Here is a 16,143-nt window from a genome sequence, read left to right as displayed (position 1 = left end):
TGATGCTGAGGTACAACTGTTTAACTGTTTGTTGTATTTGTGTGACATGTTGGTCACTGGTGTCCAATCCTGGTCCTGGAGGGCCTCCATCCCACATGGTTTAGATGTTTCTCTGCTCTGCAGCAGCTCCTCAAGTTCTGCAGAAGCCTGTTAATCACTCAGTCATTCAAATCAGGTGAGTCAGAGCAGAGAAACATCTAAAACATGCAGGATGGTGGCCCTGTAGGACTAGGACAGGTGAATGGTCCAGATTCACAGTTTATTGGGCTGAAATGCTCCATTGTTTATCGTCTTTGTTGTCTTGGGAAAATCAGCTTTGTTTTCTTCATCCTACTTGGATGATGATGTTTTATGTTTGCAACTTTCCACACAGGATTTCTGCAATTCATTTGGTGCACATCTGACCTCCATTCGAGGAGACGATGAGTACGACTTCATCAGGGGGCTTGTTTTGAGAGCTACAGGAACAAACACAAGGACTTGGGTTGGAGGCACAGATGCAGCAAAGGTGAGCATTTTCTGTGGGAATCATTGTTTTATTATCAAATACAGGACAGAAAAAAACCTTTGCTGTTATTTCAAATTTGGGTTTTTTTCTGAACACACCTAATATTAAGCTCTTGGAGTGGTTGTAGAGTTATCAGCATGATAAGAAAGAGCTAAAGTTTGAAAACCTCTTCTAACAGGAGGGGTACTGGGTGTGGACCGATGGTTCCCCGTTCACCTTCACTGCTTGGGGCAGTGGAGAACCAAACAACGTAGATGGAAATGAGAACTGCATGGAGATCAACCTGAACGGTACGAAGAAAACTTTCAATTTTCCAATTTTTTAAGTTAAAAAAAAGCCAATAACTCTGTTTTATTTCTGTTATTTTGAATCTTTTTTTCCTTTTGGTTTACAGGACAAAATTACGTCAACGATGAAAACGTGTCCTTGTTGTCCCGACTCCTCTGACGTGATGATGTCACTTCCTGCAGGATGTCCAGCTTCGAAGACATTTTGACAAATCTGATGTCTAATTCAGATAAAATAAATGCATGTCATTCCCAAACATCTGTGTCACCTGTTCATTTAGGTGTTTGTCTGACGTCTGCACTAAGAATAAAAATAAATAAATTAAAATAAGATGGATTCACTGTGGAAAACCTTAAGAGTTCACCTCTAAGGTCAAGGGTCAGATTATTTTCAATCTTTTCTAAGGGTACCATCCGTTTTGTCAAAGCAAGTTTGTTTTTTAAAGGCATAAAAATAAATTCAGAAGACGAGATGTGGTTCCAAGATGTGGAAACTGTTTCCCTCCCTTTGCAAAGGACCGTCTTCTCCCAGCAGGACTGCAGGTCTCTCTGCTGGAACCTGATTATATCAGAGCAAACCTTTTATAATGCTATGAAGGCTGTTTTTACAGACAGACCACTGAACCAACAAAAAAAGAGTAAAAAGTAATAGTACTTTCAATAAATGACTGATTAAAAATGACATTAATTTTCCCTACGGATGTTAGAAGAATTTATCTGCCTCAGTAAGATAACTCTCTGCTGATCTCACTTGGCAATACAGTCAGTTATAGTTTAGTTTGGAATCAAACACAGTTCCCAAATATTTGTATGAGTTAAAAATTTTCACATCTTTTCCATGAACAGAACTGAGAACTGCATGGAGATCAACCTGAACGGTACGAAGAAAACTTTCAATTTTCCATTTTTTCAAGTTTAAAAAAAAAAGCCAATAACTCTGTTTTATTTCTGTTATTTTGAATCTTTTTTTTTCTTTGGTTTACAGGACAAGATTACGTCAACGATGTAAACTGCAGCCTGAAAAATGCTTTCATTTGTGCCAAAGACGCATAAACGTGTCCTTGTTGTCCTGGATCGTCAGACATGATGATGTCGCTCCCTGTAGGATGTCCAGCCTCGAAGACATCACTTCTGGGAGACTTTTGACAAATCTGATGTCTAATTCAGATAAAATAAATGCATGTCATTCCCAAACATCTGTGTCACCTGTTCATTTAGGTGTTTTTCTGACGTCTGCACTAAGATTAAAATAAATAAATTAAAATAAGATGGATTCACTGTGAAACACCTGTCAGCACCAGACTTGTCCACAGATGCAGAAGAGTTCATATCTTACATGTCTGCAGTTACAGGCACACCAAGATGATCAGTCACTTCTTAATTCAAACATTCATACGTTGTCTGAAATTTTATTACTTCATTACACAGCTGCAGGAACATCCTTCAGTGAACAAACTAATCAGCAAAATAATGGCACTTCCAGCCAAAATGGATGACAGAATAAAGATACATGGAAGTACCATTTTTTAGTTTGTATCTAAAATCACCTTACATATCACCTCACATATACATAGCATGCTACATATAGCCTTACATAGACACATAAACATATTTTTGGCACTAATGGAACCCCATACTCCGGCCTCACATCAGTGGGCTGTTAGCGATCAGTAGCAGCTGGAGATGTTGCTGGGCTGTTATTTACTAACGTAGAGAACACGGACCTGCTGTCTGTTGTGAATGCAAAGCTATTGGTCGCAGCCCATATGGCCAAAGTTCTCTTTAAGTTCTCTTTATGTTTTGACCAGCCAGAAAATCACTAACATGAAAAAAAGCCAAACAAATTCAAAGGCCATTCTTTTGAAAGCATGTCATGACGGAAAGTTATAACACTGAGCAGAAAGCTGAAGTTGTTTCTTCCTACATCTAGTGGGCAGCCCAGAAAAAGCAGAGACCACAATGTAGCACCAGCACACCCACTAGAAAGTATCAAGTGCACTCAGAGGAACATTGTCATTCTATTGGCTGGAATGGTTGCTAGGCGACGGTGCTCAAATCTGCGAGAAAGCAGAAAAAATCTGCGAGCGAGCAGAGAGGTTTAAAGCAGAGATCCGATCCGTGAGAGAGAGAGAGACGTTTTGCGTGTGAGGAGAAAATCTGAGCGCAAACACAAAGATTTGAGAGAGAAAAGAGAATATTTAAAAGAGAGCAGAAGTTTTGAGTGCATGCGTTAAAAGTTTTGAATCCTGCTTGCAAATCAAATATGACGGCAGCAACACAGCACAGGTGTGTCAGCCTGTCTGACCAGAAGAGGAAGGTGTGAATCTTTGACCTGCAGCAGCACCGTGGACATGAGTTATTTGTTTTAGAGTTTCTATTTATTATCCCTTTTTTTAACCAGGCAAATCCCACTGAAATCACAGATTCCATTTTTAAGGGAGGCCTGAAGGAACCTAACATGCACGTTTTTAGACTGTGGGAGGAAACTCACGCAAACACAAGGAGAACATTTAAACTCCACACAGAAAGACCCGAGGTCCAAACCAGGGCTTGAACCCAGGACCAGGAATCCAGGACAGTGCTAACCCCGAAGCTGTCGTGCTGCCATTGGGATAATCTCTGTTTTTTTCCATATTTTTTATCTCTTCGGACTATTGATGTTGAGGTGAGGCTTTTCATCAGATTATCAGGAGTGAGGGCAAACTCATCTTCAAAAAAGCAAAAACTGGTTTATTATAATAAGGGGAAAAAAAACCTAACATGGCAGCAAAACTTAGAACAAAAGCTTAACTCTAAGGATCACATATGGCAGACCTGACTGACATGAAAACCAACAACGATGATGATCTGATGGGCGTGAGTAACAAGAGACTGAATTTAGAGGACTGAGGACGAGTGGAAAAGGACAAACAGCTGAGAGGCGATGGGGAACAGGTGAGGTGGCAAGCTGACCAGAAATCTACTGAGGAGGGTGAGAAATGACACAGAAAACACAAGAAGCAAAATGTACAAAGGAGAATATACAATAAAACACAGGGAGCACCACAAGGATCACAAGAACAGGACTAATAAACAAACTCAAGCACACAAGATACCAAAACACAACTAAAAACCCAAATCCTGACCCAGATTGGTTAAAATATTTGGTTGAAATAATAAACTGGGGAGAATACAGTGAATGTGCTTGAGTCAAACTCTTTTAAAAAATAAAATTCTCATCCCCGCCACCGTTAGCCACTGAGTTTTCTCTCTACACACCTTCAACACCACAGACTGAGTCGAAGCCACTGCCTAAAAACGCCTGTTAGGATTTTATAATAAACAAAGAAAACCTAAGAGCATTATCTATCTGTAAACTTCAGAACTAACAAACACACCAGAATGTTTTAATCTCCACATTTATTCAAGGTGTGTTTGTCAGAAACAAAGTAGCTCGACTACCTGCAAGTCACCCGAGGAAAAACAAAGAAAATGGAAAAGTCCGATATGTTAAGTACCCGTCGGGAGACAGGGCTTCAGGTGTTGCCATTCCTCCTGACCACTGACTATTACCTGAAAAATTCAACAGGTCACGAACCGAATGGGATAAGATCGGAGACCAATCAGAAGCTCAGAGAGACAAAATAAAACAAGAACTTCTTGTTTTTTAAAACCCCAAATAAACAGTTTATAAGAAAAGGATTAAACTTTTCAGTTCTGTCTTAATATGAAAATCCTTTGATTGTCAAACTGCAGACAGACAAATCTGTTTATCAGTTCTGTTAAATAACTTGAAACTGACAAACGTCATAAAAAATACTAAAAATCAGTTAATCAGTCATTATTTTATTTATTTTAAAAAACAAACTAATGAAACCGGCTTTGACTGAAAGGATGGTTACCTTACCTTAATGTATTGTTGCTCAACTTTTTGATGCAGTTATAGTTGATTTCTGTACCTCTGAGACTCGTGCACTTGTCCCCAGGTGTCCCCAGGTGTCCCTATGTGTCCCCATGTGTCCCTATGAGTCCCCAGGTGTCCCCAGGTGTCCCCGGGTGTCCCCATGTGTCCTGGTCCACTCCTCCTGATCAAACAGCTCCAGCGGTCTCAGGTTGGGTCACTCTTAGGGCTCTCCAGACTCTGAGTCGTGGAAACTCTCAGGACATCAGAGTGAAACTTCTTTTTATTATTATTTCCATCCCTGTTCCTCCATCAGAGCAGAATGGGACAACATTCCCTGTAAAACCTGCAGCAGCTGCTCTCCTCAGGTCCAGATGTTTACAGACTGATGGGAGAAGAAGAGGAGATGCTGCACAGAAGGAAACATCTGGAACATCTTTAAAGAGACGAGCTGCTGCCATCAGATTCTAAATTATTGTGCGTTCCTAAAAAATAATGGTACTAATTCTTAGTTTAAACATTTGCAATGCTTCACTGTGAATCAATATTGGTTTATGAGATTTAGAAATTAATTGCATTCTGTTTTTATTTCACGCAACACTCCAACTTTTTAAGAATTAAGGTTCTAGAAGAAACAAGACAGGACATCAACACTAATGACATTTTCAGCTGTTCTAAAACCAAAAAGTCAGGAAACAGTGAGAACAATCTGATCAATGGTTGGTTGTGATTTAGTAGAAAAAGAATAAAAGTTAAAGACATTGTAATCTGTGGACACAAGGAGTCCCAGAACCAACAACCCCAAACAAAATGTTGTAATCTCAGATAAATACCAGGCTGCCTTTCTCAGAAGGGCTTGACTGATATGAAGTAAACCAACCAGTGTTTTCACCTCAACATTATCAGTCTGCACACATGTGAGATTCCTAAATACCAGCCAGAAGAAATGGCTCCAGGTGCGGTCTCCCCTCCAGACAAACAAGACCACTTTTACCAGAAAAACTCAGCAGGTCATGAACCGAGTGTCACAGGCGAAAGACCCCTGCAGCATTAATCTTTGTCTAAGGACATGCCGTCAGTTGAATTACAGGTTGACCAACAAAAGATGGGTATATAAGGACTGTGTTTGCTTTTCCAAGACATCCTTCTTCCAGCGAGTGCTACTGCTGCTGCTACTGCTGCTGCTACTGCTGCTACTGCTGCTGCTACTGCTGCTGCTACTGCTGCTACTGCTGCTGCTGCTGCTGCTTGGACACGTCTCAACAAGGTCAGATTTAGGAACTTTGCTTCCATTTTAAATTATTGTTATGTATTGAAATTTCAGATTAGATTATTTAGACTTCAGGTTTCTTTCTGATCAGTAAATTATCTGTAATGTTCCCACAGATGTCGTCAGGTCTGGTCTTCACATTGATCCTTTGTGGATTGGGGATCGGAGGAAATGTAAGTTTGCAAAAAATGTTAATTTTTGGTAAAATAGATGAAAACTAAACATTCTTCCTGCTGTTGTTGTATTTTCTTCAGTATTAACCCTGAAATATGTATTAGAAAAAGTCATTTGAATGAAACTTTGTGCATAAATATGGTTGGTGCTCCTCACCACGTGCTCACAACAAACAGCTCAGATAAAAAGTGATCAATGACACAATTACATGTTGAAGCAGTTCACATGGAAAATGTTTTTTATGAACAGTTTGTTTCTGACTTTGTTTCTTTTTTACGTCCACAGCTGCTTTGTGATGCAGTACCAGGTTGGTGCTTTTCTCATTTTGTTCTGGTTCATTTTTAAAACAGTCTGCAACACAATATGACTCACAAAGCTTCTGTGTTGACCCTCCATAAAACCACAAAATGTTCAGTGTTTTACAAAAAGCTTCACAAAGATGTTCTTCAAACCATGAAGAAGTTCTAAGTTGTTAGGCTTAGAGATCAATAGAGGCGTAGGTACAGAAGCACCATTCGCTCATTATTCTTCTGTTTCTGTCATGATTTCTTTGATTTGTGTTTCCTCCCACAATCAGTCATATTCATTAAAATCCTGTTTTCTTCTGTTTGTGTCATAGTTGGTGTCATAGAACCTTGGGACTTCTGCCCACTAAACTGGACTTACTTTGGAGGCCGCTGTTACCTGTTTAAGGAGAATGAAAAGGACTGGGATGATGCTGAGGTACAACTGTTTAACTGTTTGTTGTATTTGTGTGACATGTTGGTCACTGGTGTCCAATCCTGGTCCTGGAGGGCCTCCATCCCACATGGTTTAGATGTTTCTCTGCTCTGCAGCAGCTCCTCAAGTTCTGCAGAAGCCTGTTAATCACTCAGTCATTCAAATCAGGTGAGTCAGAGCAGAGAAACATCTAAAACATGTAGGATGGTGGCCCTGCAGAACCAGGACTGGACCTCCAGATTCACAGTTTATTGGGCTGAAACTCTCCATTGTTTATCGTCTTTAGTGGCTTGGGAAAATCAGCTTTGTTTTCCTGATGATGAGATTGTTTCTGATGTTACACTTACTTGGATGTTTCAGTATCTCTGTTCTGACCCCTGTAGGTGATCTAAAACAGTAATGTGTTGATCAGTCATGGATGTTCTTCAATGGGACATTTTCAGCTTGAATCAGCTGCCAACCCAACAGTCCTGATTTCTGATGAAGATGAGTTTTAACTATCTCAAGAAAACTAAGTATTATGGCTAGATCACACTGTCAAAATGCATTTATTGGCATGGTGCGGATCACATTTGACAGCATAATGCTCATAATTTTCTGTAGGACTTTATCAGTCCCTCACATGGTTGTGGAGGAATTTTGACCCACTCTTCTTTCCATCGCTGCTTCAATTGATTAAGGTTTGCAGACTTTCCAAACCTAAGTCGAGCTGCCATGTTGTTTTTAGAGGGAAGAGGCTTTCTGCTGCAGCCCTTTCAAACAAGCCGTGACCTTTGACCTTTAACTTGCTAATGGAGACCTGTAGAGTCGGAGATGGAGCTCATTTGTCTGAGCACTGCACGGTCTGACCTTCAGGGTGAATTTGCTGGGATGTCAACTCCTGGAAGATTGGCAGCTGTCTTAAATGTTTTCCACTGGTAAAAAATCTTTCTCTGTAGAATGATGGACTCCTAATGACCTTTAACCCCTCCCGGATTAACGGGCAGCATCAGCTGCCTCTCTAAGGTCATTGCTGCTGTCTTTCCATCTTGGCGTTGTGTTAACTGAGCTCTTTGTTGTTTTCTCAGCTAAGACGAGCATGATTCAGAGGATGGATCGTTAGGTGTCGTCTGGATAACTGGCTCTTCATGCTCACGCCACAGTGATGTAGATGTGATGATGTTTTATGTTGGCATCTTTCCACACAGGATTTCTGCAATTTATTCGATGCACATCTGACCTCCATTCAAGGAGACGATGACTACAACTTCATCAGGGAGCTTGTTTTGAAAGCTACAGGAACAAACACAAGGACTTGGGTTGGAGGCACAGATGCAGAAGAGGTAAGGATTTAGTTCTTTTTTCTGAACAAAATTAATATTAAGCTGTTAGAGTGGTTGTAGAGTTATCAGCATGATAAGAAAGAGCCAAAGTTTGAAAACCTCTTCTAACAGGAGGGGTACTGGGTGTGGACCGATGGTTCCCCGTTCACCTTCACTGCTTGGGGCAGTGGAGAACCAAACAACGTAGATGGAAATGAGAACTGCATGGAGATCAACCTGCGCGGTACGAAGAAAACTGCTCTTTAAACTGATGTTTCCAGAACTGATTTGATCGTTTTAGCTGAAATAACACATCAGATGGTCATTATTTGTGGCACCTGCTTGGTTCAGTATTGAAGACAATAAAGCTCCTTACAGGAGTGAAACTAATCTAATCCTACATTGTTATTGTTTTTTTTTTTTCAATTTTCCACTTTTTTCAAGAAATAATATGATCCCTCTGTTATTAATTTCTGTTATTTTGAATCTCTTTTTCTTTGGTTTACAGGACAAGATTACGTCAACGATGAAAACTGCAGCCGGAAAAATTCTTTCATTTGTGCCAAAGACGCATAAACGTGTCCTTGTTGTCCCGACTCGCCAGACATGATGATGTCACTTCCTGTAGGATGTCCAGCCTCGAAGACATCACTTCTGGAAGACATTTTGAAAAATCTGATGTCATATTCAGATAAAATAAATGCATGTCATTCCCAAACATCTGTGTCACCTGTTCATTTAGGTGTTTGTCTGACGTCTGCACTAAGATTAAAAATAAAAAAAATCAAAATAAGATGGATTCACTGTGAAACACCTGTCAGCACCAGACTTGTCCACAGATGCAGAAGAGTTCATATCTTACATGTCTGCAGTTACAGGCACACCAAGATGATCAGTCACTTCTTAATTCAAACATTCATACGTTGTCTGAAATTTTATTACTTCATTACACAGCTGCAGGAACATCCTTCAGTGAACAAACTAATCAGCAAAATAATGGCACTTCCAGCCAAAATGGATGACAGAATAAAGATACATGGACGTATCATTTTTTTTAGTTGTAAAATGTTTTTACACCGATTAACAAAAGTTCTGGTTTATCCTGTACCAGATTAACTAAAACTCCATAATCACACTAGGATTGGAATTTAAACATGAATGAAAAATGAAATTTGTTTTACTTTGTTGAGTCTTTTTGAAACACAACAAAAGCAGGACAAGATCAGGTGTGAATCTTTAGTATTTGGGCAAAAAAGGAAATGCCAGAAAGAAGCTTCAGAGAGGAAAGAGGGTTGAATTTCTTGGAATGTGCGATGGTTGACAGAACGACTTTTAGGAACTCAGATTGAGGAAATTTGTTTCAAATGTGTTACGTCCACCAGGCTCGTTTGGTGGGGTAACATTAAAGGATTTACTAATGTAAAGAAAAATACATTTATGAAATTATACTGCAGAAATTAGACCTAGAAAAGGAAATACCTGAAATAGAAACCAAAATGAAATAATACAAAACCCAGAAAAAAAACAAATTAAGCAAGAGACTCAAACAAACAAACAAACAAACCTGACCAAGCTCAACCACCAAATACAAACCAAACCAGCTGGGTTCTGAGGAGGGAGAGAGAAAAGCCTCTCCTCAGCTGCATGCATGGCAGCTTTAAAGTCGCAGAGCACCAATCAAGACGACACCCGCAGAAGGCCTGTCTTCAGAATCCTGCAAGGAAAACAAACAATGGGCAAAGACCCCTGCAGCTGGAACAAATGTGAAAAGTCATAAATGTGTTCAGATGTTTGGCAGGATCTGAACAGGGAGTGAACATAGAAACTCTGCTAATGATAATAGTTTGACCCACATGCAGATACTCTACAGCAGGGGTGTCCAATCCTGGTCCTCAGGGCCACCATCCTGCATGTTTTCCTTGTTTCTCTGCTCCAACACACCTGATTCAGAGGTTAAATTATCTCTTCATGTTCTGCAGAAGCCTGTTAATCACCATTTGATTCAGATCAGGTGTGTTGGAGCAGAGAAACAAGGAAAACCTGCAGGATGGAGGCCCTGAGGACCAGGATTGCCCACCCCTGCTCTACAGGAAACAGAAAAAGGGTTATAATGTTTATTTGTACAAGGATTTGTGAAGAACTGGATTGTCGTCTGGGAGAGAGGAAAACTGGATCAAGTGGTCGGAGAGATCCGTGGGTCCGTCAGGGAGAGGCGAGTGGAAGCTCGGGACCAGGGTCCTTGGACTGAATCCGGGAGAGCACCGAGGTACGTTTTGACCACGGGGAGGTCCAGGTGGGTTTGCAGGTGGACGAGTTGGAGGGCGGACAGGACTCACAGAGGAGCGAATGCAGTCAACCGTGGAAGATAGTTCCAACAACACAGGATCTGTCGGAGAACTTCAATACTTGGTTTTCCAGGAAGTCACAGAGAGGTACCATGTTCGGTTTACACTCAGGCGTTGAAAGGCTCCTCTAACCCAATGCCAAACAATCCTGATGAACTGCAGGTGAGTCCAATCATGAGCCGGTCCGTCCTCCTCGAGTGGCTCCACGACTCCCTCAAGTGGAGAAACCATAGAACCTCAACTTCCTAACAAGAGTTATTCTAAGACAGACTCTCTGTTGTTTGAAATAACATTCAAACTTTATCATTCGTATGGTGTGAGCACTTATTCAACCTCCTGTTAGAAAAACAATGTGGTGATTTAGAGAAATAAATCATAAAAGATTGTTTTTTTTAGGGAATACACTCCAAGTTATTGTTAGAATCATCTCAGACTTGTTTAAAATGTGTAAGGAAATTGCAAACAGTGAAAGAAATGACTCCGGAGACCTTAAATAAACGAGGGTTTGATCTTCTTAACCTGCTTTTGTTTTAGGACTCCCCTAACCAGCAGCGAATAAAATCCAAATGTTCAGTTTTTAACCTGAAAAGTCAGATTTTACATTTGGCTGTTAGATATAAACTGTGTTGTATCAATCTAACATGTAACTTTAGTCTGACTCCCACAATTTGGATTCAAGACCATTTAAATTTAACAAAATATTACAATTTTCTGTAGAATCTTTACATTTAACAACCAGGTTTCATAAATAAAGAGATTTTCATTCTAAAGGTTTAAATTAAAATCTTATATAGAAAAATGACAGAATTTTAGTCATTTTGTTTAATTTCAAGACAGTTTTTATCTTTTTAACTTTGCTTATGAATTAAAGAAAGCATAAAATTTTATTTGATCCTATCTGCGTTTGCTGCCCTTTTATGTGTTTTATTGTTCTTTTTTTCTGGTTTTTATTCAACTTTAGATTTTATTTTGTTGTGTTAAAACATGTTGGTCAACCTCAGTTTCTTTTTAAATGTTTACCGGTAATAGAAATAAAATTCACATAGACACTTAAAAATCACTCTCAGCTACTACCACATTATTTGTGATATTGATTGAGTTACAGCCATTTTTATGTTGGCTATAGATTATTAGCTGTGGCGGCTATCTTGAATTGGGTTTATTCCAACACTTAATCAGTTGTAGACGTATATCCATTGACTGTTAGCTCACACACACACACACAGAGCTGTCAATCAAAACCTCTTTCGTTGGTGGGTGATAAATAGAGACTGAAGATATTAAGATTGCGTTAAGAGCATTCGTGTGAGACGGCAGGTTTTTCCTCTGTGTAAATGTTTTATTTTAGTAAAATTTCTAATACGAACTCAGACAATCAATCAGAAATTATGCAAACAGATGGCAAAGATGTTTGCAAAGAACTTGCATTTATTTGAGGTATTATTTTGAATTATAAGACATCAGATGTGTGAAATTATCTCCTAGAAGTGGCGTCATCGAGGCTTGACGTCCTCCTGGAAGTGACATCATCGAGTCCGGCGTATCGGGTCAACGAGGACTCGAGTTACGGGTATCTGCCGCAAACAAAAGAGTTTTTCTGGCTGCAGTTTATATCGTTGACATAATCCTTTCCTGTAAAACAAAGAAATAACATTATAAACCTGGAGGGGTTTTTTTTTCCATAAAGAACATAAAAAAAATGTAATCAAAAACTAACCGTGAAAGATGACAGTTTGTTTATAAAAGCACATTTAAAATTTCACTAAGAAATGCATGTTACCCGCCACCTTTCATGCCAGAGTTTAAAAGATTTTTATGACTGCTGTGGCGGCCATCTTGAATTGGGTTGACTCCAAATTTTAATCAGTTAAAGATGAACAGACAATAATTACTTTCTGAGAGTTTTCATAAATTCTGTCCTCTGGTTGAAAGATATTCTTCTAACAAACAAACATGGACAGGTGATGAAAAGATTAAAACAAAACAGATAAAATCCATTAAAGTCATTTGTACCATTCAGGTTGATCTCCATGCAGTTCTCGTTCCCATCCTTGTTGTTTGGTTCCCCTGGGCCCCAGAAGCTGAAGTTGGGGTCGAATGTTGAACCATCACTCCAAATCCCGTGGTCTTCCTGTGAGAGGAAGTTTTTAAAAGTCAGTGTACGTCTTTCTTTTTATGCCAACAGTGCAGACTTGTTCATTATAGACCAACCAATGTAACACGCTCTAATGTAATCCAGAAAAATCACATTTTAAAATTCAGCAGCAACAGTTTCTTCCCAGCAGTTTGTTACTGTCACTCTTTCATGACTGGTTAGGAGTTGGGTACTAAAAAAGAATATAAAATATTCAATAACAGGTAAATCTGATTTCACACAGTCCTCACCTTTGTTGCATCGTTGGCTCCAACCCAGCATCTTGTGTTTGTTCCTGACGCTTTGAAGATCAGATCCCTGATGAAGTCATACTCCGCTTTTGAGAGAACGGAAACCAGGTTTCCATCAAATGAGTTGCAGCGACTCTGATGGGAAAGATGAAACGCAAATCAACAAAATACTGCTCTGTAGAGCTCAGCTGTTGGGCTTTTCTGACCAATAAAACATCAGGCATCAGTATAAAAACAATTATATTGAGTATTCAAAATGTTTTGGAAAAAAGTGGTGTAGTGTTTGGAGTTTGTGTTCAGGATGACTTCCAGCTACTACACAGCTCAATATTTGTAAAACTGAGTAGTAGCCATTTATAGCTGTGGTGGCCATCTTGAACTGGACTGACTCCAAAAATTAGTCATTCGTAGAATCCCTGTTAGGAAAAAAAGCCCAAATTTTATTCACAATGGAACATGGTAAATGTTTTAAATGTTTAAACTATCAAACTGTACAAATGTTAAGAAGAAATCAGGTAATTTTGGTTCTGATGGCAGCAACACGTCTGTCAGAAGTTGTTCCAACAAAGGCTGTAAAAGTCAGAAACATCTGGAGGAGCTTTTAGGAACTAATGAGGTTAATTCAGAGGACTGGAGATAAAAAGAGCATTTAGAGGCTGAAGATGGGCAGAGGTTCACCAGGCTCTGAGGTCAAAGGTCAAGGCTGGTTCTGGTTCTGTTCTGCTCAGGAACACTGTCTGTAAACACAGTTCACCGTGCCGTCCACAAATGCTGCTTAAAGCTCTATTAGGCAAAGAAGAAGCCAGATGTGAACAGATGTGTCTCCTCTGGACCAAAGAGGAGAACTGTTCTGAGGTCAGCCTGCCTCTCTGATGGTATGGGGGTGCATTAGTCCAGGTTTTAGAACAACATCTGCTCCCATCTAGGACTGTTGAACAGACAGAATGGGACATCCTCAGGTCCAGATGTTTACAGACTGATGGAGATGCTGCACACAGGGAAACATCTGGAACATCTTTTAAGAGACGTGTTGCTGACATCAGATTCAAATTTAACTGATTTTTTTCTAAAAATTGTACAATTTCTTAGTTTCAACATTTGATCTGTTTTTTATGTTCCATTGTGAATAAAATGAGGGTTTATGAGATTCACAGATCATTGAATTCTGTTTTTATTATTTTAGACATTATCCCAACTTTTTAGATTTTGGGATTGTAGATGTACATTCAGTTATTACTTTCTGTGAATTTCATTAAAATTTGTCCATTCTTTCATGAGATATTTTGCTAACAGTCAGACACAGTTGACTAAGTGGGAATGACTCAAAGCTCCATATCTGCTACAGACCAATGAACTGCAGCTGACAGTAAAGAGAAAGGTAGAATAATCTTTAAAAATATTTTATTTTAAACTGTTCTAACTTATAAATCAGATGTTCTGAGACGGGTACAGGGTGTTCATATTTCTGTATGGATATTGTGACTAAAGTCATCTGAACAAAACAGAGAGGAAAGCAGATTTTGACGATCAACAGTTTCAAGAATGAGGATTAAAGTGTTAAAGCAGCTGCTGTACCTCAGCATCGGCCCAGTCCATTTTATTTTCCACAAACCGGTAACAGTAGCCCTCAAATGAGGTCCAACCAGGAGGGCAGTTCTTACAGGAATTATCTGCAACACATCTGGAAACTTAGCAGGTATTTGATGCAACACAGCTGTATATATTCACACCACAGTCTAAAGAGAATAGATTTATATCTGTCCTAAAAAAACAACACAAATAAATAAAATAATGGATTCTTCTTAACATCCTGTAGTTTCATGGGCTAACCACCTCGAAATGTATAAAAGCACCAACCTGTTTGGAGACCGCATCGTGCCTGTGGATCATTAAATGAAAATCAAATAAAAACAGAGTCAGAAAGGGATTCATTGTAGAGTTTGACCAGAGTTTATCTGTGGCTGCCGCTGATGTTTGGAAATCAGAGCAGCTCATGGTCTATATGCAACACAGAGGTTTTTATTTTTGGCTAATATGTATTTTTCATTTAACAAAATAACAACAACTGCTTAATTTATAAAAGTATATTTAACAACCATTGAAATAACTTGTATTCTTAAAAACTATATTTAAAAACCTAAATTGTGGGCTACTGTTTTTCTCTAATGCCTTGTTTTCTTATCATAATAAAGTAGTAAACCCAGCAAAGACAATCTTGATGTTTATATTTGATTAATTTAACAGAAAATAAAGAAAAACAGGAATTTTTGCAAACTCACATTTGCTCCGATCCCCAATCCACACAGGAGCAACATACAGAGAAGACCTGACGCCATCTGTGGAAACAGTCAAGACATTTGTCCACAAATGATTAGATTGTTCTGCCTTTTCTTTTAGCATTAAAAGTTTCTTCATTTGGATCGAAGAGTTGACTGATGGAACGACAGTTTAGGTTTTACCTTGTTGAGATAAATCCAAGCAGCCGCTGCTCTCGCTGGAGGAAGGATGCCTTCGATAAGTGAACGCAGTGTTTATATACCTTTGCTTCACTGGTGGGCCCGTCATTCCACCGATGACAGCTCATTAGTTACAGAACAAAGCTATCTTGGTGTGGGGCGGGTCTACAGTTGTGTCTGACAACCCGTCCTGCCTGGTTGGTGACCTGCAGAGGTTTGCTGTCTCCAAGTCTGAGTTAGTAATGAGAGTCTTTAAGGTGTGCCTTCTAGGATATCTAATGCTGCCATCGGTCTTTGTTGCACCAAACATGCTGATGAAGGTGAAAAATGTTGACGCTGAAATACTGGTTCAGCTGTTCTGTCACTGAGAAACAGACCTCAGGCCTCCATCCTGGACGATGACCCTGCGACGCTCTCAGTGACCTACGTAACTAATTCGGTTTCAGCTGAATTACAACAAATCTGGAAAACCTCTCTCAGTGTGAAAGCGACTATGATACTGCCACGTTAATGCTTGACAAATAGAAACATCTAAGCTTTGCCCTGCCTTATCAGGATCGGTGGAGATGGAGACGAACCCAGAGCGCAGAATTTATTAAACTAAAAGATAAACAAACCAAAGCGCTGTCGAGGCAGCAACGCAAAACAAAAACTAAATCCAAGATCTGCGGTAGAAACAGAACAACCAGGACAGGAAACATACAGAACTGAACAATGAATCAGCAGAGAAGTGGAGTAAAGGACCGGGTTTTAAGCACAGACGATAACGGGTAACAGGTGAGTGATAATCATTGCCGACAGGTGGAGGTGGGCGGGG

The 16,143-nt window shown here is 39.6% G+C and overlaps 3 protein-coding genes across 3 annotated transcripts in view; 2 read left to right on the top strand and 1 right to left on the bottom strand.

Moving 5' to 3' along the window:
• LOC108249405 (galactose-specific lectin nattectin-like) overlaps positions 1 to 1,989 on the top strand; it is a 3,138-nt gene extending 1,149 nt beyond the window's left edge. Inside the window, exons 3-6 of the mRNA XM_037976897.1 lie at positions 157 to 175; positions 374 to 508; positions 687 to 798; positions 1,781 to 1,989. Of these exons, the coding sequence (XP_037832825.1) occupies positions 157 to 175; positions 374 to 508; positions 687 to 798; positions 1,781 to 1,848 (334 nt within the window). The 3' untranslated portion in view covers positions 1,849 to 1,989. The remainder of the gene's footprint in view (positions 1 to 156; positions 176 to 373; positions 509 to 686; positions 799 to 1,780) is intronic.
• Positions 1,990 to 5,819: 3,830 nt separating this feature from the next.
• LOC108249403 (galactose-specific lectin nattectin-like) lies at positions 5,820 to 8,858 on the top strand. Its single transcript, XM_017438790.2, has 7 exons — positions 5,820 to 5,942; positions 6,062 to 6,118; positions 6,405 to 6,426; positions 6,739 to 6,842; positions 8,027 to 8,161; positions 8,273 to 8,384; positions 8,649 to 8,858. Exons 2-7 carry the CDS (start codon positions 6,062 to 6,064, stop codon positions 8,714 to 8,716), a joined length of 498 nt encoding a protein of 165 aa, XP_017294279.1. The 5' UTR covers positions 5,820 to 5,942; the 3' UTR covers positions 8,717 to 8,858.
• Positions 8,859 to 11,893: 3,035 nt separating this feature from the next.
• LOC108249404 (galactose-specific lectin nattectin) lies at positions 11,894 to 15,422 on the bottom strand. Its single transcript, XM_017438792.3, has 7 exons — positions 15,330 to 15,422; positions 15,150 to 15,206; positions 14,728 to 14,749; positions 14,446 to 14,540; positions 12,871 to 13,005; positions 12,499 to 12,616; positions 11,894 to 12,117 (listed from the first exon to the last, which is right to left on the bottom strand). Exons 2-7 carry the CDS (start codon positions 15,204 to 15,206, stop codon positions 12,050 to 12,052), a joined length of 495 nt encoding a protein of 164 aa, XP_017294281.1. The 5' UTR covers positions 15,330 to 15,422; the 3' UTR covers positions 11,894 to 12,049.
• Between the last annotated feature and the right edge of the window lie 721 nt (positions 15,423 to 16,143).

The sequence above is a fragment of the Kryptolebias marmoratus genome, linkage group LG8 (assembly GCF_001649575.2).
Source record: "Kryptolebias marmoratus isolate JLee-2015 linkage group LG8, ASM164957v2, whole genome shotgun sequence".
NCBI classification, from domain to species: Eukaryota; Metazoa; Chordata; class Actinopteri; order Cyprinodontiformes; family Rivulidae; genus Kryptolebias; species Kryptolebias marmoratus.
This window is presented reverse-complemented; position numbering and strand designations above follow the sequence as displayed.

What these genes read in the sequence shown, in the direction of transcription:
- LOC108249403 (XM_017438790.2), top strand. Translation starts at nt 6,062, where the DNA reads ATGTCGTCAGGTCTGGTCTTCACATTGATCCTTTGTGGATTGGGGATC. An exon ending in AGGACTGGGATGATGCTGAG is followed by an intron (nt 6,843 to 8,026) that starts GTACAACTGTTT and finishes CTTTCCACACAG; the next exon opens with GATTTCTGCAATTTATTCGA. An exon ending in GAGGCACAGATGCAGAAGAG is followed by an intron (nt 8,162 to 8,272) that starts GTAAGGATTTAG and finishes CTCTTCTAACAG; the next exon opens with GAGGGGTACTGGGTGTGGAC.
- LOC108249404 (XM_017438792.3), bottom strand. Translation starts at nt 15,206, where the DNA reads ATGGCGTCAGGTCTTCTCTGTATGTTGCTCCTGTGTGGATTGGGGATC. An exon ending in GATTGGGGATCGGAGCAAAT is followed by an intron (nt 14,750 to 15,149) that starts GTGAGTTTGCAA and finishes AATGATCCACAG; the next exon opens with GCACGATGCGGTCTCCAAAC. An exon ending in GAGCCAACGATGCAACAAAG is followed by an intron (nt 12,617 to 12,870) that starts GTGAGGACTGTG and finishes TTCCTCTCACAG; the next exon opens with GAAGACCACGGGATTTGGAG.